General features: G+C 39.2%; 1 protein-coding gene across 1 annotated transcript in view; it reads right to left on the minus strand.

Moving 5' to 3' along the window:
• Window positions 1-281: 281 nt before the first annotated feature.
• LOC133577018 (immunoglobulin-like and fibronectin type III domain-containing protein 1) overlaps window positions 282-23703 on the minus strand; it is a 66199-nt gene continuing 42777 nt past the window's right edge. Inside the window, exons 13-29 of the mRNA XM_072912902.1 lie at window positions 20758-21030; window positions 20307-20699; window positions 19867-19956; window positions 13183-13354; window positions 12659-12690; window positions 8789-8913; window positions 8583-8724; window positions 7501-7794; window positions 7135-7431; window positions 6364-6543; window positions 6158-6286; window positions 5775-6083; window positions 4696-4781; window positions 4431-4623; window positions 4030-4326; window positions 487-813; window positions 282-410 (exon numbers count right to left, since the gene is read on the minus strand). Of these exons, the coding sequence (XP_072769003.1) occupies window positions 406-410; window positions 487-813; window positions 4030-4326; window positions 4431-4623; window positions 4696-4781; window positions 5775-6083; window positions 6158-6286; window positions 6364-6543; window positions 7135-7431; window positions 7501-7794; window positions 8583-8724; window positions 8789-8913; window positions 12659-12690; window positions 13183-13354; window positions 19867-19956; window positions 20307-20699; window positions 20758-21030 (3344 nt within the window). The 3' untranslated portion in view covers window positions 282-405. The remainder of the gene's footprint in view (window positions 411-486; window positions 814-4029; window positions 4327-4430; window positions 4624-4695; window positions 4782-5774; window positions 6084-6157; window positions 6287-6363; window positions 6544-7134; window positions 7432-7500; window positions 7795-8582; window positions 8725-8788; window positions 8914-12658; window positions 12691-13182; window positions 13355-19866; window positions 19957-20306; window positions 20700-20757; window positions 21031-23703) is intronic.

Below are 23703 nucleotides of genomic sequence, written 5' to 3' on the forward strand. Positions count from 1 at the left end.
AATGTCATTGCCTGAAATAAATGAATAAATGATAAAAAACCGAAAAACAAAACAAAAAACTTGACCTCCTCCAGGTACTGCAGTCCTGTATAATGACACTCGCTTGTAATAAAGCAACTTTTACGTCTCTTTTGATCCAGCCGCACTGCCGTGTGGTCCTTCTGCCCGGGAGAGGGTGACAAGACCACTTTAAAGCACATTTCGGACTAATTTACTTATTAATAAATACACAAATAGATTGCAGCTGCAGTTTTAATGTATGCACTATATATTCGTGCTTACGTGGATACTACAAGTGTTCAAACATGTATATTGGAGACATCACATGACTATAAGACATGGTAAATAGTTTATCATAATTAAACACCATACATCCAACATGTCCTCCATCGTCACCAGACGGGCTCACTCTGAAACAAAGAGGAAGGGATTTGTTGAAAATGTCAACCATGGTAAGAGCGTCGTGCATTCACAACGGAGACGCACCCTTCACTGTCAGCTTGGTGGCGCACTCGGCTCTCCCGATGGGATTCTCCGCGACCACCTTGTACTCTCCGGTGTCTTTGGGCCCGACCCTCAGTATGAGCAGAGAGCAGACCCCGCAGGTGTTGGAGATGTAGTAGTTAGTGTTGGTGTTCAGACTGATGTTGTCGCGCAGCCAGGTGACGTGAGGCGTGGGGTCGCCCTTCAGAGCGCAGCTCATGTAGCACTCGTAGCCTTGCGGGGCGGAGTGCATTTTCAGCGGGACCAGGAACTTTGGGGGACATTCCAGGTTGCAGGCCTTGGATTCCGCGATGTTCACAGTGAACCTCTCTGGGGAAGAGTGTAGATACACTTTGCATTATCTCATATTTCTGCAGTATTGGCAATGTGTTGTTATTAGGGTTGTACGGTATCCGGTACTTGTATAGTACCGCGGTACTAATGAGTCATATTCGGTACTATACCGCCTCTAAAAAGTACCGGTCTCCCCAGGATACAATAGTTCACCGGCGTCACAATGTAAATAAACATCATTGGTGGATCTACACCTGACATCCACTGTAATGATACCAAGTACAGGAGCATATCTAGTCGATACTACTATGATTTCATAAATATTTTTTAGCATCACAAAATATTCTTTCCTTTTTTTTTTTATATGTATATTATGTTTATATAGTCAGTAAATCTGTCCCAGGACCTATGAGGACTTTGAATATGACCAATGTATGATCCTGTAACTACTTGGTATCAGATCGATATCTAAATGTGTGGTATCATCCAAAACTAATGTCAAGTATCAAAGAAGAGAAGAATAAGTGATTATTACATTTTAACAGAAGTGTAGATAGAACATGTTAAAACAGAAAACAGCGTGACACCTACCCTTTACATCAGTATTTCTTAACCATGTTATTATTGGTTTATTAGGTATTATATTTTCTTGTATGATCCTGTAACTACTTGGTATCAGATCCATACCTAAATGTGTGGTATCATCCAAAACTAATGTCAAGTATCAAAGAAGAGAAGAATTAGTGATTATTACATTTTAACAGAAGTGTAGATAGAACATGTTAAAACAGAAAACAGTGCGACACCTACCCTTTACATCAGTATTTCTTCATCAGTATTGGTTTATTAGGTATTATATTTTATTGTATGATCCTGTAACTACTTGGTATCGCATCGGTACCTAAATGTGTGGTATCATCCAAAACTAATGTCAAGTATCAAAGAAGAGAAGAATAAGTGATTATTACATTTTAACAGAAGTGTAGATAGAACATGTTAAAACAGAAAATAAACAGATATTAACAGTAAATGAACAAGTAGATGAATAATTTAAACATTTTTACAGTTTGTCCCTCATAATGTGCACAAAATAATAGGTGTATAAATGACACAATATGTTACTGCATACGTCAGCAGACTAATTAGGAGTCTTTGTTTGTTTACTTACTACTAAAAGACAAGTTGTCTAGTTTGTTCACTATTTTATTTAAGGACTAAATGACAATAATAAACATATATTTCATGTTCACAACATTTTTTTTGTTACAATAAAGACAATATTGACACTTTTTGTGGTCCCCTTAATTTAGAAAAGTACTGAAATACATTTTGGTAGAAAAATATTGGTATCGGGACAACATTAATTGTTATGAACACAGTGAGCTGATTTAAGGGGCTCCTATTATACCAGGCGTAACCAATCTCTGTCCTGCAGGTCAGATGCGGGACGTCCCATATAATAATAATAATAATAATAATAATAATAATAATAATAATAATAATAATAATACAATAATTTTTAGTGGGTGGAAAATAAAAAAAACGGGAAGTATATATATATATATATATATATATATATATATATATATATATATATATATACACACACACACAGTGTTCCCTCGCTACAACACTGTTCACTTTACATGGCCTCGCTGTTACACGGATCTTTATTGTTTTTGTTTTTTTTACAGCGTATGAATGTGCATTGTGTTCTGTGTCCTGATTGGCTAAGGGACTGTAGACCATTGTCAATCAATCTTCTTCATGCCATGTGTCCTGTACAGTGCAGAATGTATACTGTGGTGGGGGAAATAATCCTGAACTATTTTTTAAAATGGATGAGACACACTTATTTTGGAAACAAATGCCCTCTTGCACCTTTTTAATGCAGGACCAAGCCAAAGGCGCAGGATTTAGGGCCCAAAAAGATGGTGTGACTCTGGTTGTGTGTGGAAATTATGATAAAACCCGGTTTATTTATAGGTAAAAGATCCTAGAGCCCTAAAAAACTGGTTTTGATCTTTGGTTTCATTCCTTAATACAGTAGTGTACTGTAATCAGTTTTTTAAATCTACGAAGGTTTGAACTTTGAGAGTGTTTAAATGAGAGAAATGTGACAAAATGTTAATGCCTGTCTGAGAAACGTTCATAGTGTTTTTAGGGGTTTTACAGACTTTAAACATATAAGAAAGGAAAAAACATACACTGTACAGTACTGCAAACAAAAATAAAATATAATACATTTAAAAAACAACCTGTAAATGAAAAAAACATGTACAGTAAATGGAAAAAAACCATCCTGTAAATAAAAAAAACATATGATGGTAACGACAAACATATATAATGAACGAACACACATATACAAATTGAGGAAAATAAATCTACTTCTACTACACAAATTTTACTTAAAGTGGGTATTTTTTGGAATATAACCCCAGCGTTAAACGAGGGAACACTATATATATATATATATATATATGTCTATATGTATGTGTATATATATATATACATATATATGGTAACACTTTAGTATGGGGAACATATTCACCATTAATTAGTTGCTTACTAAAGTAACAAAGACTTAATTTAGAATTATTTGGACACTAGTGGAACATATGAGGGTTAGGGTTAGGGTTAGGGTTAGGGTTGGGCTTAGGGTTAGGGTTACTAATAAATAATAATTCTAAGGTTATTAAGGGAAGACTCTTAGTTAATGGCTTACTGGTTGTATAATAGAATGAGGCATTAATAAGTACTTAATAATGACTAATTAAGAGCCGATATGTTACTAGTTTGCATGTTAATAAGCAACTAAATAATGGTGAATATGTATTCCCATACCAAAGTGTTACCATTTATATATATATATATATATACATATATGTGTATGTATATATATATATATATATATATATATATATATATATATATATATATATATATATATATATATATATATATATATATATATATCTTCAGATGTGCAGGGAAACCTGTGAAACAGGCTTGTAGGGATGACATAGCCTCTGTGTACTTTTTAGAGGCAGTATAGTACCCAATATGATTCACTAGTATCACGGTACTACATACCGATATGCCGTACTACCCTAGTACAGATGCACAAAAGGCCATGTTCCCGTACTAAAAGTGGTCTTAAACCCTCTACATTCCAGCATTAACACATTTCCAATGCACTATTGTGGGACCTTAATAGTACAATACGGGACCTTTTAAGGACACTTTATTTACCTTTTTTGGTGGGGATCAGCCACTTTGGTGATTCGGAGGGTTTGGAGCAGCCCATGTCATTCTTAGCATAGACTCGGAACTGGTACTCTCTTCCCGGCATTATGTTGCAGGCTGTGAATTTGTTGTTGAAGATGTGATCTGCCACGGTGTGCCAAGTCCGTTTGCTGGAGTCCCGCTTAGTCACCATGTAGTGCAGCCTATCATCTCGTTTCTCGTCTTGAGACGCCGTCCATGAAACGGTCACTGTGCCCAACACGTTTTCTTCAATCTCCACTGGACCTGGTGGTTTTGGCTCGTCTAAAGTTTGAAATACGACATATTTATTTCACATTCTACTCTGTAGAGTATGTAGCAGTGCAGCATTTAGTAATCGGGATATTAACTCCACTATTAATACTTACCCGTGACTCTAATTTCAATACTAAAGGATTCCTGGCCGACGATGTTCTTGACAATCACGGTGTAGATTCCAGAGTCGGAGCGCTCGGCAGAAGGAATCAGAAGCTGCGACATGCCTTCCGCGTTACTTATTGTCACCCTTTTAGTGACCGGCACACCGTCCTTTAACCAAGTGACCTCAGGCCATGGAGAGGCCTGTGGAGCACATGCAGAAGTGAATTACCAAGAATCATTTCTACTCAAGAACTGATGAGTCGGACAAATCACCTCAAAGTTCATTGTAAATCGGGCTGAGTTTCCTGCTCTGACCACCATGAAGCTCTTGATCTTGGCATCTGTGAAGCGTGGTCTCACTAGGAAAAGAATGTGTAGAGTAAACACTTGGGTGTGCTACATTGAGATTTGTGTAGAAGTGCCTTCTTAGAGGTGGACAAATCATTTCCACGCCATAGTCACAATCGCAATAACTTTATCCGACCCGGACATGCGGTGACACAGTATTTTCGTTTACAAAAACAGAGACAGCCCGTCTGGTATTCAGAGTTCAATCGCACCACAATCCACCAAACATTCGTTCGCACCAAACAACCCGACCAAGAGATGTGTTTCAGTTATTCGCACGCCAAGGTTACACAAATTGCATTTGCCCAAGCAAGCCCTACGAGCAGATCACATGCACCAGAGTTTGTCTTAACCAATGCAGAGCTTACACCAGCGTAAACACACCTTTTTTTGGAGTTACCATACACATTTAAGATCATTGTGATCAAATGATATTGAATATCCAGTGGTGTGCCTGCTAGACCTTCTCTGCTGGCCTAATAGATTAATAAAAGGTCATTTTAATCTACTTTCCCTTAAAGTATTCATCATATTTTCTTCATGTCTTATTAGGCTCCAGTGTTGCCTGTTTTTACGTTAGGGCTTTTATCCAATCAGAATTCAGCTAGTTTGTTGCCAGCGCTGTATGAATTCTCCCGGATAGACAGTTGCGATAGCCAATCCGATCACGCGTTGTTGACAGTAGCCCACCCAGGTAGCCTTACGCTAACCGTGACTGTGATTGGATTTTCACTTGTCACTCCCAAGTGAGAATCCAATCACAAGTTGTAATTTGCAAAAAGCAGGGAGGGGCACCGGAGCCATACCCGGCCTACAGAGAAATCATTGGTTCTCACTTGTTTAACTCTCCAAGAAAAAGTTCAATTATATTATTAAAGTCGGACTAAGTAGGTCATCACTGAAGGCCTAGGTGGGAAACACACAGCCCACCACTGTCAATATCTGATGAATAACATCCATGTCTATTCGGGAGTTAATATATAAAATATTATACCCATTCTCACCAGGAGGAGGCATAGCAAGAACGTAGTTGTCCAGTTCTTTTGGCTCTCCCTCCCCTCCGTCGTTTACAGCGATGACTCTCACCCAGTACATGGCCATGGACTTCATGCCTTTCACCGTGTAGTAATTGGTGGTCAACACGGTAGAACTGCAGCGATTCCAGTCTGTGTTCTCCGCGGGACGGATCTCCACAAAGTATCCCTTGGCGTCGTCCTGGACCCCCTCAATGTCCTTGGGCTTGGTCCAAGACAGTGATAAAGTTGTGTAGTCAGAATCTGTCACTTTCAAATCGAGAACCTTTCCAGGAGGCTCTAAAAAAAATTGTCATCTCGAATTAATGAGGCGGTTTTTAGTTTTGTGTTGAGTAAAATGAATGTCCACCTACTTTTGGGGTCTCTGGCGAACACAAAGTCCGAAGGTGTACTGAATTCACCTGCTCCGGAGTTGTTGATCGCCGACAAACGGAACTCGTATTCCATTCCTTCAACCACATCTTTCACAGCAAATGCTTTACCTGTCAGAGTGGGAATCATATTTTTAATTATTACCAAGACAACTCGGTAATATCGATGGAAGGATGTGTAATGTAACCTTTGATCATCTCCTCTGGCGGGTTGACCTGACCCCACAGATTGCTGCCCTGCTTGCGTTTCTCAAGGTTGTATCCGAGGATACTAGTTCCTCCGGTGTTGGCAGGAGGCGACCAGGACAAGTTGATACAGTCCTTGAAGGCGCTGACAACCTTTGGTGGTGATGGCGGTCCAGGGTATGCTGTGGTCGCAAACGAACGAAAACTTAGGACGACGAGGCCCATCGGACCATGCTTTGGCATAATTCCTTGTTGGATATAGTTTTTTAATACAATTAAAATCAAGACTAAGATTACTAATTCAGCATGGATTTTTGGAATAGGTGTGCCAGGGGACTGAATAGGTACATACACACATTTGTGTGTATATAAAACAGCCCAGCCAGTAATGCAATGACTGTGATGCAAACACACCTTCACATGTTCTCAAGGTTAACCTCAAACGCACCTTCCACTTTCCACAGAAGAAATAAACCGAATGACAAAAATCTCTAAATCTCATTATGGGGTATTGTGTAGAATTTTAAGGACAAAATGAGTATATTCCATTTTGGAATCAGGCTGTAACACAACAAAATGTGAAAACTCTCTATTGTAGGTCACATTGAATTCTTTCATTTATCGTTTACATGCTGCAACTTCAGTACAAAATACATCTAAAGTACTTAAATCTTTCTGTATGTGGCCCTCAGTGGACACACCTGGCCCTTAAACTATCTTTTGTCAGAACTAAGAATGTTGACTCCATGGATCCATTAAGATGATCGGGGTACCTTTTGTTCCAGCTTGAATATCCTCTGTTTCCATCAGCTCACTGGTGCCCATTTCGGTCTCCACTCTGATGCGGTAGCAGTACCTGCGGCCGTGGTCTATGTCGAGGTCCCTGTATTTGGCTTCCGGACCGATGGGCCCGACCTTCTTCCAGGTGTTGCGGCCCACTTGTTGCCGTTCCATGATGTAGTTCCCAATCTTGCAGCCGCCGCTATCTTTTGGGGGTCTCCACTTGATCTCGATGGCGGAGGAGGAGGCTTCAACGATCTCCAGAGGTCCCATCGGAGGAGTGGGTTTATCTGCTCGTTAACAGTTCATTAGAAGCTCCGTCCACATACATATCCATCATGCGTTTGGGCAATACATACCCAGAACCGTTAGTTCACTGAAGGCCTCAACGGTGCCAAACTCATTTTTTAGCTTTAGCTTGACTTCGCCGCTGTCTTTGCGCTGCAGCTTGATGAGCAGCAGGCGGGTGCAACCATCCGAGGTCTCGATCTTGATGTTGGCTTCATCTGAAAGCTCTTCCCCCTCCAGGTACCATTGAACTTTGATAGGCTCCCGGCCCAGGAAGGGTAATTTGAAGATGGCTTTGTGCCCCTTCTTCACTCTTACCGACTCGATAAAGGTTTTTAGCTCCTCTGGGTCAAATCTTGGTGCATCTAAAATAGAAGATTGACACAAAGGTATATTTTAGTGTGTTGAAACATGCCGACCTGCCTCCAAAATTGGATATGAGAGCCAACATGGATGGATAGAACAGACCAGCCATTGTAATGTCTGCTCGCGTAAAAACAAAAACCCGAATCTACGATTTGACTCCCTTGAATGGCGTTGACGCTGCAACAACAGGAGCAGGCTATTCTGAAAACATCCCCGAGGACTCTCAAAGATGGACCTTTTGACCTCCATCCCTCCTCAACGACACCTGGAAGTCGACCCCGGGCGTATAGACACAACACCACTACACCCAAAGACACCGCTTTATTCCCCTTCGGGGTGATGGACGGCTGAGTAGCGCTTTATAGCAGCAGGCCGGCCTCCAGGGCCCCAAATCCCCCAACCCCTCTGTTGCGAGTTGTTGTGATTATATGTAACTTGTTTATGTGTGCTATGGCAAATTAGTTTTTTTCCCTTGGACTCAGTCTGGACCCCCTGCCGAGGGTCCAGCCTTTGACTGATATTGTTTACTTGTCCCCCCTTTCCCAATATCACCTTTTTCCCACCTTTTTTAAGGAGCGCCGTAAGTGGCTGATCCGTTGGCGGTCTCGTCTTGTCTCCCTGTAACGTATGTCTGCTCTTAGTGGGACTGTGTCCAAAATGTCATTTCAGTTCTTATGTGTCTGGTACGTGTTAAAGAATGGACAATAATAAAGCATCCTGGTATCTCTTATACCGGCCTGAACTTTACTTGGTATCGGATCGGAAAGAAAATCAGCTCCTGTCTTACCTTCCACGACAATCAAGGCCTCAGTTTTGCGTCCATCTGCTTCAAACTTGTACTTCCCGGCGTCATCATCCGTGACTTTGTGGATCGTCAGCTTATGGAAACTTCCGTCTTTGGTGAAAGTCACACTCTCTGAACACGCCATCTGTAGGAACACATTAAACCCTGGCGAGGAAACAACGCAGACGTCCTCGTCGTGTGAGGCCTACCTCTTCGCCGTCTTTGTACCAGACGCCCTCACAGTCCTCGCTGCTGAGTTTGCACGTCAGCTCGGCCTCTTCCCCGATGATGGCCTTGCAGTCGGAGAGCCCGATGAGGAAGTGGACACCTGGGTCTGGGAATCAAGCAACTGGCGAGTCAACTGCTGACCTCAGCACACAAATATATTACACTATATATATTAAATATATTACACTATATATATTAAATATATTACACTATATATATTAAATATATTACACTATATATATTAAATATATTACTATATATATATATATATATATATTAAATATATTACACTATATATATTAAATATATTACACTATATATATTATATATATTACACTATATATATTAAATATATTACACTATATATATTAAATATATTACTCTATATATATATTAAATATATTACACTATATATATATTAAATATATTACACTATATATAATATATTACACTATATATATTGAATATATTACACTATATGTATTAAATATATTACACTATATATATTAAATATATTACACTATATATATTGAATATATTACACTATATATATTAAATATATTACACTATATATATATTAAATTATATATATTAAATATATTACACTATATATATTGAATATATTACACTATATATATTAAATATATTACACTATATATATATATATATTAAATATATTACACTATATATATATTAAATATATTATACTATATATATATATATAAGATATATTACACTATATATATTAAATATATTACACTATATATATTAAATATATTACTATATATATACAATATATTACACTATATATATTAAATATATTACTCTATATATATATATTAAATATATTACACTATACATATTATATATATTACACTATATATATTAAATATATTACACTATATATATTAAATATATTACTCTATATATAAATTAAATATATTACACTATATATATATTAAATATATTACACTATATATAATATATTACACTATATATATTGAATATATTACACTATATGTATTAAATATATTACACTATATATATTAAATATATTACACTATATATATTGAATATATTACACTATATATATTAAATATATTACACTATATATATATATTAAATATATTACATTATATATATTAAATATATTACACTATATATATATATATATATATATATTAAATATATTACACTATATATATATTAAATATATTATACTATATATATATATATATATTAGATATATTACACTATATATATTAAATATATTACACTATATATATTAAATATATTACTATATATATATATATATATATATATATATATATATATTAAATATATTACACTATATATATTAAATATATTACTCTATATATATATTAAATATATTACACTATATATATATAGTCATTCACATCGAAGTCCCACTGGGGTGAGTTTTTCCTTGCCCTTATGTGGGCTCTGTACCAAGGATGTCGTTGTGGCTTGTGCAGCCCTTTGAGACACTTGTGATTTAGGGCTATATAAATAAACATTGATTGATAGTAGTAGTAGTTGTAGTAGTAGTAGTAGTAGTAGTAGTGGCTTCCTTGTTTGGAATCTGGTCAAATCAATTTGTTTTCACTTGTGCAAGCAAATGATGTGGAGGTCCCATTGGAGGCCACATTGAATCCACATTGGGTCCAACTTTGGGGGCCATAATTGGGTGAACATCGGGATTGCATTGGAGACACGTTGGGGCCAATATTGTGGTCCACAATGAGGCCGCATTGGGGCCATGTTGGGAGAACATTGGGTCCACTTTGGGACAACGCTCGGGCAACGTTGGGGCCACATTGAGGCCAGTTTAGGGGCACAACGGGGACACATCGGGGTCATGTTGGAGCTACATTGGGGTGAGTTCAGGGGCACATTGGGGACACATCGGGCAAACACAATGTTGGGAAAACATTGGGTCCACATTGGGACAATGTTAGGGCCACATTAGATCCAAATTGGAACAATATTGGGTCTACACTGGGGACACATTGGATCCACATTGGGATAATGTTGGGTCTACACTGGGGCCACATTGCATTCATATTGGGATAATGTTGGGTCTACACTGGGGCCACATTGGATCCACATTGGGACAATGTTGGGTCTACACTGGGGCCACATTGGATCCACATTGGGACAATGTTGGGTCTACACTGGGGCCACATTGCATCCATATTGGGATAATGTTAGGTCTACACTGGGGACACATTGGATCCACATTGGGACAATGTTGGGTCTACACTGGGGCCACATTGCATCCATATTGGGATAATGTTAGGTCTTCACTGGGGCCACATTGGATCCACATTGGGACAATGTTAGGGCCACATTAGATCCAAATTGGAACAATATTGGGTCTACACTGGGGACACATTGGATCCACATTGGGATAATGTTGGGTCTACACTGGGGCCACATTGCATTCATATTGGGATAATGTTGGGTCTACACTGGGGCCACATTGGATCCACATTGGGACAATGTTGGGTCTACACTGGGGCCACATTGGATCCACATTGGGACAATGTTGGGTCTACACTGGGGCCACATTGCATCCATATTGGGATAATGTTAGGTCTACACTGGGGACACATTGGATCCACATTGGGACAATGTTGGGTCTACACTGGGGCCACATTGCATCCATATTGGGATAATGTTGGGTCTACACTGGGGCCACATTAATAAATGATAAATGATAAATGGGTTGTACTTGTATAGCGCTTTTCTACCTTCAAGGTACTCAAAGTGCTTTGACACTACTTCCACATTTACCCATTCACACACACATTCACACACTGATGGAGGGAGCTGCCATGCAAGGCGCTAACCAGCACCCATCAGGAGCAAGGGTGAAGTGTCTTGCTCAGGACACAACGGACATGACGAGGTTGGTACTAGGTGGGGATTGAACCAGTGACCCTCGGGTTGCGCACGGCCACTCTTCCACTGCGCCATTGGGACAATGTTGAGTCTACACTGGGGCCACATTGCATCCATATTGGGATAATGTTAGGTCTACACTGGGGCCACATTGGAACAATGTTGGGTCTACACTGGGGCCATGTTAGGAGCACATCCGGGCCACATTGGGGCCTGTGTGTGTTTGCAGTCTGATTATTGCAATCTAAAGAGTCAGCTGAAAAAAAGATATATTTGCATGGAGGCGTGTCAGTGTAAACGTGTCAGTGTAAATGTGTCAGTGTGGATGTGTCAGTGTAAACGTGTCAGTGTGGATGTGTCAGTGTGAACGTGTCAGTGTGAACGTGTCAGTGTGGATGTGTCAATGTGAACATGTCAGTGTGGATATGTCGGTGTGAACGTGTCAGTGTGAATGTGTCAGTGTGGATGTGTCAGTGTGGATGTGTCAGTGTAAACGTGTCAGTGTGAATGTGTCAGTGTAAACGTGTCAGTGTAAAAGTGTCAGTGTGGATGTGTCAGTGTAAACGTGCCAGTGTAAACGTGTCAGTGTGGATGTGTCAGTGTGGATGTGTCAGTGTAAATGTGTCAGTGTAAACGTGTCAGTGTGGATGTGTCAGTGTAAACGTGTCAGTGTGGATGTGTCAGTGTAAACGTGTCAGTGTGGATGTGTCAGTGTGAACGTGTCAGTGTGGATGTGTCAGTGTAAACGTGTCAGTGTGGATGTGTCAGTGTGAACGTGTCAGTGTGGATGTGTCAGTGTAAACGTGTCAGTGTGGATGTGTCAGTGTGAACGTGTCAGTGTGGATGTGTCAGTGTAAACGTGTCAGTGTGAACGTGTCAGTGTGAATGTGGAGTCTGAAAAGAAGTTGAACGTCATCAAGACTCACCAATAAGGGTCTCCTGGATCAAAGGCCCCTGCCTGACTCTGACACGCCTCTCCACCGCTGGCTCCTCCTCCACGTCCTCGTCACTTTCCGACACGGCCTCACCCCCTGATGGTGCTGTGCCGACACCACACACTTTACTCTTCATCACTTTGAGCGCGCGTCGTCGTCATGGTGACCACCCTCAACCGCCCGGTCAAACACTACATCAGCGGTCACCATGACACTCGCAAGCCATGCGGTGCAAGAAAACTGTCACAAAGGATGCTTTTATTGTGAAACACCATGCAGGAACCTAGTCGTGGTTTACACAACAACACATTTAGACACAAACAAACATGATATGAGGCCTTTGTGCTTCATTCTTCTCCCCAACTCGGGCTGTTGGAGTTTTTCCTTGCCCAGATGTGGGCTCAGATAGGTTTGCTAAGCCCTTTGAGGCACTTGTGATTAATTAATTGATCGATTGATATTTTGAAGTGACCATGGCAAGTTTCTCCACTAGGCATACCAAAACAAATAACTGCCTCAGATGTTCCTTACCACCGTCATCACCATCATCATCACCATCATCATCATCATCATGGCCGTCAGACATTTCTTCCTCATCTTCTTTATCTTTGCTGGACACAATTTTCTCACTTGGAGCGTTTTTAGTCGGCCCAGACTTTCCACACCTTTCCTCCCTGACATCACGTCCTATTGGTGATAATGAAGAGCAGGTTTATGTTCTGGTGCGGGATTTATAATCAAGATGCACTCGGCCTTGAACTCTGCTCGCGGCACACCTTCTCACTCTGAGCAAAAGTTGCAGTCGTGTATTAAAAACAAGACGTGGAAGGACTGAAAAACGTTGTGAAGTTGTTACGTTGTGTAAATGGTAAATAAAAAGAGAATACAACAAATCCTTTTCAACTTATATTCAATTGAATAGACTGCAAAGACAAGATATTTCATGTTCACACTGAGAAACTTTGTTATTTTTTTGCAAATATTAGCTCATTTAGAATGTGATGCCTGCAACATGTTTCAAAAAAGCTGGCACAAGTGGCAAAAAAGAGTGAGCAAGTTGAGGAATGCTCATCAAAGACTTATTTGGAACATCCCACAGGTGAACAGAATAAATGGGAACAGGTGGGTGCCATGATTGGGTATAAAAGCAGCTTCCATGAAATGCTCAGTCATTCACAAACAAGGACGGGGCGAGGTACACCACTTTGTCAACAAATGCCTGAGCAAATTGTTTAAGAACAACATTTCTCAAGCAGCTATTGCAAGGAATTTAGGGATTTCACCATCTACGCTCCGTAATATCATCAAAAGGTTCAGAGAATCTGGAGAAATCACTGCACGTAAGCCATGATATTACACACCTTGGATCCCTCAGGCGCTACTGCCTCAAAAAGCCACATCAGTGTGTAAAAGGATATCACCACATGGGCTCAGGAACACTTCAGAAAACCACTGTCAGTAACTACAGTTGTTCGCTACATCTGTAAGTGCAAGTTAAAACTCTACTACGCAAAGGCAATGCCATTTATCAACAACACCCAGAAACGCTTCGCTGGGCCCGAGCTCATCTAAGATGGACTCATGCAAAGTGGAAAAGTGTTCTGACGAGTCCACATTTCTAATTGTTTTTGGAAACTGTGGACGTAGTGTCCTCCAGACCAAAAAAGAAAAGAACCATCCGGACTGTTCTAGGGTGAAAGTGTAAAAGGCAGCATGTGTGATGGTATGGGGGTGTATTAGTGGCCAAGACATGGGTAACTTACACATCTGTGAAGGCACCATTAATGCTGAAAGGCACATACAGCTTTTGGAGCAACATATGTTGCCATCCAAGCAACGTTATCATGGACGCCCCTGCTTATTTCAGCAAGACAATGTCAAGCCAGGTGTTAAAACAGCGTGGCTTCATAGTAAAAGAGTGTGGGTACTAGACTGGCCTGCCTGTAGTCCAGACATTGGAAATGTGTGAAGGCTAAAATATGAGAAGGGAGACTGTTGAATAACTTAAGCTGTACATCAAGCAAGAATGGGAAATAATTCCACTTCAAAAATGTGTCTCCTCAGTTCCCAAACCTTTACTGAGTGTTGTTAAAAGGAAAGGCCATGTAACACACTGGTAAAAATGCCTTTTTTGCAATGTGTTGCTGCCATTTAATTCTAAGTTCATGATTATTTGCAAGAAAAAGAAGAAAGTTTCTCAGTGTGAACATGAAATATCTTGTCTTTGCAGTCTATTCAATTGAATATAAGTGGAAAAGGATTTGTTGTATTCTCTTTTTATTTACCATTTACACAACCTGACAACTTCACTGCTTCTGGCTTTTTAAACTGGGCACACCTCTTCAGCGGACTGACAAGCACGCGTCTAAAATTTGAAAAATAGATTGTTGGAAAAAAATATCCGACGTCTCTGCGGGGTCACTAACTATCGCAGTTATCGAGCAAGCTGTCGATTAGTTTGTTCGACTCATCAAATAATCGCATAAAACACACTTTACAGTTTAGGGGAAATAGCAATAGCAATAACAAAACATAACATTCATTCTTTTTTTTAAATAAATGTACATCACCTCCACTGAAATGCATGCGTGCATTAATAATAATAATAATAATAATATATTTTAAAAACGCTCCACATACCCACAAGCACCACCGCTCTCATGTGTGCTCCATTGCAGGGCCGTGTGCAAACTCCATCTACATGCATCTGCTTATAGTCTTTAACGACTAATCAAAGCGACAGAATATCAATCAAAGCTGATTTTTAATGGAATCGATTTGATTAAATAATGTCTGCAACTTTTAAAAAGTATCTGTGTTGCATGTTTTGTGCGGCAGGAAAGTCTAATTTCAGTGTTGCTTGGAAGTGGGCGTGGCCATCACTTTCTTACCAACTCCAGCGTGTCCTCGGTTTGCTAGTGACTCTTTGGCAGGTCTTTGTCTTCCGCCAGGTCTTTCCTCACTTTGGTGATGTTGCACTCCCTGACTGGGGTCACTTCCTATTGGTGGCAACAGTTCATCCAGAAAATGATGCTCTCATATTAAGATGCACTTTGACTGTGGTTATAATGTACTTACTGTATGTATTGAATATGTTAATCAACTAAACTACAACCATGACACATTCTACATTCTATCTGGAATGTTGTGAAGATGTTATAACTGCAGTTTCAGTGTCATCGTTGTCATAGAAACCGTTTCTTACCGACAGATGTGTCTTCACGCTCCGCTTTTTTCACTTTGGGATTGTTTGTGTTTTCCTTTCTGACAGACTTTGTGCCACTTTTTTGCTGTCTGGTTTCCTCGCCGTGGTGATTTCCTATTGGTGATATTCAAGATTTATCCAGAATATTTGTTCTTTCAAGCACTTTGACTGACAAATCAAACGTCTCATCCAAGACTGAGCAAAGTTCAATTTCATTTAGTTTTTACTGAAAAAATTAATAAATAAAAAAATGAAAAAAATAAAATATATATAGGTATGTATGTATATATGTATATATATATATATATATATATATATATATATATATATATATATATATATATATATATATATATATATATATATATATATATATATATATATATATATATATATATGTATGTATGTATGTATGTATGTATGTATGTATGTATGTATATATATTTAGATGTATATGTGTATATATGTATGTATATGTGTATGTAAATAAGTATTTCTACATATTTAGTATCGGGATGAATAAAAATCACGTTATCACCAATTAATTGATATATATATATATATATATATATATATATATATATATATATATATATATATATATATATATATATTAGAGATGCGCGGATAGGCAATTATTTCATCCGCAACCGCATCAGAAAGTCGTCAACCATCCGGAATCCACCCGATCTAACATTTGATCAGAACCGCATCCGCCCGCCATCCGCCTGCACCCGCCCGTTGTTATATATCTAATATAGACGATGCAAGGCATTAGTGAGGTTATAAAGCTTTTGCCTGTTAAAGAAAGGAGACTGATCCAATGCAGCACAGACATTCGCGTGCCACGCTGTCACGACCCAGACGCACACCAGTGCGCAATCATATGGGAGCCGCGCTGAGCGCACCTCCAAGCACGTCTCACTGCCGGCGACGGCCGGGTATATGGGCCCGACGCTCCAGCGCCATCCATTTTCAGGGCTAGTTGATTCGGCAGGTGGGTTGTTACACACTCCTTAGCGGGTTCCAACTTCCATGGCCACCGTCCTAGCTGCTGTCTATATCAACCAGGGTGAGCCCCACCCCTTTCGTGAGCGTACTGCGCGCGGAGTGACCCCTGTTACGCGCCCCCGGCAACAGGGGTGGCGGGCAGGTAAGCTGCGCGGGCGGAGCGCGCGGAGTGACCCCTGTTACAAGCCCCCGGCCACGGGGGTGGCGGGCAGGTAAGCTGCTTACCTGCTGCGCGTGACGCCGGCCGCGGCGAAGGCGGACGAGGCGGGGTGTCAGTGCGGTGGGCGCGGTGGTGACCCTGGACGTGCGTCGGGCCCTTCTCGCGGATCACCTCAGCTACGGCTCCCGGTGGGGCCCTCTCGGGGGAAGGGGCCTCGGTCCCGGACCCCGGCGAGGAGTCGGGGGCCTTCTCCGCTCCGTAAAAGTGTCCATCTCTTTTTTTGTTTTCTTCTGTTGTGGCATATGCAGCAGGTGCCTGCTCGTTTTTCGTATGTGGGTAACAACATTTAACTATGTATATAAATTTCCGAATTGGTTTAACTGCCACCCGCCTGAATCTATTTAAAATCTAATTTTTTTTTATTTCAACCGCTCGACCCGACCCGACCCGACCCGACCCGCGGATAAAATCAAATTTTTTAAAATTTCATCCGCCCGATCCGCGGATAATCCGCGGACTCCGCGGTTGTGCCCGCAAACCGCGCATCTCTAATATATATATATATATCAATTAATTGGTGATAACGCGATTTTTATTCATCCCGATACTAAATATGTAGAAATACTTATTTACATACATATATACACATATACATCTAAATATATATATATATATATATATATATATATATATATATATATATATATATATATATATATATATATATATATATATATATGTGTATATGTATATATATATATATATATATATATATATATATATAGATATATGTGTATATATATATATATATATATATATATATATATATATATATATATATATATTTAGATGTATATGTGTATATATGTATGTAAATAAGTATTTCTACATATTTAGTATCGGGATGAATAAAAATCGCGTTATCACCAATTAATTTATATATATATATATATATATATATATATATATATATAGATGTGTATATTTAGATGTGTATATATATATATATATATATATATATATATATATATATATATATATATATATATATATATATATATATATATACATATATATATATATATATATATGTATATATATATATATGTATATATATATACATATATATATATATATATATATATATATATATATATATATATATATATATATATATATATATATATATATGGCAATTAATTGGTATATATATATAAACAGTATATATATATATATATATATATATATATTTTTTTTTTTTTTTTTTTTTTTAATATTTATATATATACAGTATAAATATATGTATATATATGCACATGAAGGAAAGCAAAATGACAACATTTACAGATTCTACATTGCATTTGTAGCTGACTGACCAGCCAAATTTTAGGATGTGTATCGAAGCCTGTTTTTGTTGTTATTGTTTTTATTTGGTTTTTTTTGTTTTACAGAAGTTGTGTGTATTTGTTATGGATGCCCCCCAAAAATCGATTAATATCCAAATTGCGATTTTTATTGATCCCGATACTAAAGCGATTCTTAATTTTCAAAAATCAATTAAAAAATAGACAAATATATATATCTATATGTAAAATGTTTTTTTTATTTATTTCAAACGGATTTTTGAAAAAAAAAAAAAAAAAAAAAAAAAAGTATATAATTATTTACTTATTTTATTTGAAAATTATGAATCAATTTAGAATCGGGATGAATAAGAATCCTGATTCGGATGTTAATGGATTTTTTTGGGCACCCATAATAATTACCATAATTAATTACATTTTAGTTTTTATTCTTATACAATAATTACCATAATTAATAATACAAATTATTATTATTATAATTATTATTAATTATTATTAATTACATATAATTAAATATATTTTTATTACAATAAATTACAATTACATTATTATTATTATTACATTATTATTAAAAATGTATTATTAAAAAATTACAATTTAATACATTTTTATTACATATAATTAAATACACTTTTATTTGTATTCTTATACAATAATTACCATAATTAATTATATTATTAATTACCATAATTGCCATAACAGTTACCCACGACTTTTGTAAACAAAAAAAAAAAAAAAAAAGGCTTCGCTACGTATCATAAAATTCAACTGGTCAGTCAACCACAAATGTTGTTATCTTGCTTTCCTTCAGCAAACAAAAGGCTAACCTAGCATCACGTCAACATGGCGTTAATGCTAGCACAGTTGCTATGCTAGCGTTTTTAATGTAGCGTTGTCCTGTCCCGCTACTTAGGGTTACATTGTAGCATGTCATATATAGTCCCGCTACTTAGTGTTACATTGTAGCATGTCATATATAGTCCCGCTACTTAGGGTTACATTGTAGCATGTCATATATAGTCCCGCTACTTAGTGTTACATTATAGCATGTCATACATAGTCCCGCTACTTAATGTTACATTGTAGCATGTCATATATAGTCCCGCTACTTAGTGTTACATTGTAGCATGTCATATATAGCGTCTATGAAGTACACAACAGTGCTTGTTCCAGCAAGACACTGAAGTACAAACTCAGCTCATTTGCATTAAAGCTACAGACACACACATCATGTTCCCAGTAGGGCTTATTAAAATATGTTTTAAAAATGTTTAAATTCCAGTACCAGAGCTAGATGTCGGCCAACACACTGCTGATGCACTATTGTGGGCGCTTTGACTCGTATTTAGAGTTGGTGAAAACTAGAAGAAGGACCTCTAACGACCACAGTGTGTTGTATCATAACATGGTCATCAGATGTTTAAATAAGCTCCAAAGTGCAACCTCAGATGTTCCTTACCAACAGCAGCTTCTTTCACTTTCACTTTGAGATGTTTGTCTTTATTTCCATAGTCTGTGCGCTCTGCGGGTTCCTCAGCATGACCTCGTCCTATTGGTGATATCACACATGCTTCATCCAACACATTATGCACGGCTTCATAGTCGCTCTCATATCTCTTATTAATACACTCTGACATCACAGGAAGTACTTACCTTATATGTCAGTGTTACTTTTTTTTTCACATTGCATTTCTTTGGAAAACAACCAATCAGTTTTAGATTCAGTTGATTGATATGTTCTTTGGGGTTAAATATATAACTAGTGTATATATTTAGGTCATGGATTGAAGAGGAAGGTAAACATCCATGAAAAAGCAAACCGTGTTAAACGATAAGGGTTGACAACAGAAAGAGAAAGCACTTCTTACGTATATTCCGTTTAAAAAACGTACTACTTACCTTCAACTGTCTCAGTTTCCTTCACCTCTACCTCGACACATTCCATAAATAAGGAACTTTCCCCAACTTCTTGGTTGTCTTCTTTCAGATCTTCCACAGCTGCCGCAACAGAAGCCTTCCTTGCACCCGCACTGGACTTCCTCCTCTTGGATTCGGCCTTTTTCTGTTCAGCCTTGGCGTCTCTGGCCGCCTGTGCCTCCAGCCGGGCAGCTTCCTCCGCTGCGTCCCGCTCCGCTTGGTTCTTCTTGGCCGTCTCCAGCTTCTCCTCCAGTTCCTTCTCATACCTCTCCTGCTGCTCTCTGGCTATTCTCAGCAGGTCTTCGTCATTTCCTTCCCCAGCCAGCGTGTTCTTACGAGCCACTTTCTTCCCTTTGCTACTGCCGTCTTTATCGGCTGCAGAAAGAACAGATCTCAGGTCTCAATCGTCTTAGCTGACCCCATGGCGTCTCACCTTCAACCACCAGCCAGGCGTTGCATGACTTGATCCCGGCCACGGCGGCGTAGATCCCGGCGTCCAGAGGCAAGCAGTCGCGCACGATCAACTTGTGGATGAGCTTGTCTTCGGAAACGCTGATATCAAACTTTTCACCGTTTGTCAACGGAGCGTTTTTACCAAACCACCTGATCTCTTGCAGAGGTGCGCTTAGAACACAAGTAAAGAGGGCATCCTGGCGCTCTTCTGCCTTGATCTCCTGGATTTTAACTACAAAGTCCACTTCAGGTGCTGAGGGATCGCACAGAAGATGTTATTACTCATCAATTATTACATTGCTTTACCACTTGAAACAGGCACCATTGTTGTGTGTGTTTAAAGGGGAACATTATCACCAGACCTATGTAAGCGTCAATATATACCTTGATGTTGCAGAAAAAAGACCATATATTTTTTTACCGATTTCCGAACTCTAAATGGGTGAATTTTGGCGAATTAAACGCCTTTCTATTATTCGCTCTCACATCGGGAAGCAATCCACCATTTTCTCAAACACAGAGTCAAATCAGCTCTGTTATTTTCCGTTTTTTCGACTGTTTTCCGTACCTTGGAGACATCATGCCTCGTCGGCGTGTTGTCGGAGGGTGTAACAACACGAACAGGGACGGATTCAAGTTGCACCAGTGGCCCAAAGATGCCAAAGTGGCAAGAAATTGGACGTTTGTTCCGCACACTTTACCGACGAAAGCTATGCTACGACAGAGATGGCAAGAATGTGTGGATATCCTGCGACACTCAAAGCAGATGCATTTCCAACCATAAAGTCAAAGAAATCTGCCGCCAGACCCCCATTGAATCTGCCGGAGTGTGTGAGCAATTCAGGGACAAAGGACCTCGCTAGCACGGCAAGCAATGGCGGCAGTTTGTTCCCGCAGACGAGCGAGCTAAACCCCCTGGATGTCTTGGCTCACACCGTCCCTTATGCCAACGAAGATGATCAAGAGAATAATATCGACCCTAGCTTCCCTGGCCTGCTGACATGAGGGTATGTCTACAGAATATATTAATTGATGAAAATTGGGCTGTCTGCACTCTCAAAGTGCATGTTGTTGCCAAATGTATTTCATATGCTGTAAACCTAGTTCATAGTTGTTAGTTTCCTTTAATGCCAAACAAACACATACCAATCGTTGGTTAGAAGGCGATCGCCGAATTCGTCCTCGCTTTCTCCCGTGTCGCTGGCTGTCGTGTCGTTTTCGTCGTTTTCGCTTGCATATGGTTCAAACCGATATGGCTCAATAGCTTCAGTTTCTTCTTCAATTTCGTTTTCGCTACCTGCCTCCACACTACAACCATCCGTTTCAATACATGCGTAATCTGTTGAATCGCTTAAGCAGCTGAAATCCGAGTTTGAATCTGAGCTAATGTCGCTATAGCTTGCTGTTCTTTCCGCCATGTTTGTTTGTGTTGGCTTCACTATGTGACGTCACAGGAAAATGGACGGGTGTATATAACGATGGTTAAAATCAGGCACTTTGAAGCTTTTTTTAGGGATATTGCATGATGGGTAAAATTTTTAAAAAAACTTCGAAAAATATAATAAGCCACTGGGAACTGATTTTTAATGGTTTTAACAATTCTGAAATTGTGATAATGTTCCCCTTTAACAAAACCTTTTTACATATAAAGTGCTTTTTTTGATTGATTGATTGAAACTTTTATTAGTAGATTGCACAGTACAGTACATATTCCGTACAATTGACCACTAAATGGCAACACCCCAATAAGTTTTTCAACTTGTTTAAGTCGGGGTCCACGTTAATCAACATTAAACTGCCTCAAGTTGTTGCTCAGATTAAATAAAATGACAAAACTGTTCTTCTACATATAAAAAGTGCAACATTAAACAGTTTCAAGTCAACTCGGCCTCAGATTAACTTTCCTTCCCCCCCCAGCCTGGCTAACTTGACAGTAAGAGGATATATGGGCTCATTGTTCTTCCACCATAGAAGTGGCTCAAAATCTAGTTTTTTATGCAATATGGACTTAAATCTGCTGCTATAAAAACATTTGTTATTGCTTTAGCCCTGCCTGACTCGCCGAGGAGAGGCTGCTTGAAAGCGGTGGTGACGCTTCAAATGGGTTAGCATGTGTTATGAGAGTAGCGTATGTGTGTGTGTGGCCCTTTAAAGTGAGGTGAGTGTGTGGGCGAGCGAGGTGAGGGAGTGGCTAGTGTTTTGTTGGATTGGCTGTGTGCAAGACCTCAATCAAGCCACCATTTGCAACTAATCGCCGGTCTGGTCATTTACCCTGGAGTCCGGAGCGGTGGAGACCCACTGCCGGGTAGAGTGAATGGTGTTGCCCCCGAGAATACATGGGCCCTGGAGGAGTGTCTCCCCTGCGCTCCTCGACTACAGTCTGGGAGTCGGAAGCAGGAAAGGTGCAACACATGTTTGACGTGTTGTCGGAAGAACAATGTCGGCAAACCTCCGTCCTCCATTGTTGTATCGCGCAGCCAAAGTGTTCCCAAACGGGAGATCTTAACGAGGCAGGAGGGTCTTCCAGCTCTGGCTTTTACATGTTGTCCTAGCCCGCTCGCTGCTAGCATGTGTACTCGTTCGGTACACCTCCGAACCGAACCGAAACCCTCGTACCGAAACGGTTCAATACATATACACGTACTGTTACACCCCTTGTCAATATGTATATGTATATATGTGTATATATATACATTTCCAGTATATGTGAATATATAAATGTGTGTACATACAGTCGCGATCAAAAGTTTACATACACTTGTAAAGAACATAAAGTTAAAGTTAAAGTAGCAATGATTGTCACACACACACTAGGTGTGGTGAAATTATTCTCTGCATTTGACCCATCACCCTTGATCACCCCCTGGGAGGTGAGGGGAGCAGTGGGCAGTAGAGATGGCCGAGCCCGGGAATCATTTTTGGTGAT

The sequence above is a fragment of the Nerophis lumbriciformis genome, linkage group LG03, assembly GCF_033978685.3.
Source record: "Nerophis lumbriciformis linkage group LG03, RoL_Nlum_v2.1, whole genome shotgun sequence".
Classification (NCBI taxonomy): Eukaryota; Metazoa; Chordata; class Actinopteri; order Syngnathiformes; family Syngnathidae; genus Nerophis; species Nerophis lumbriciformis.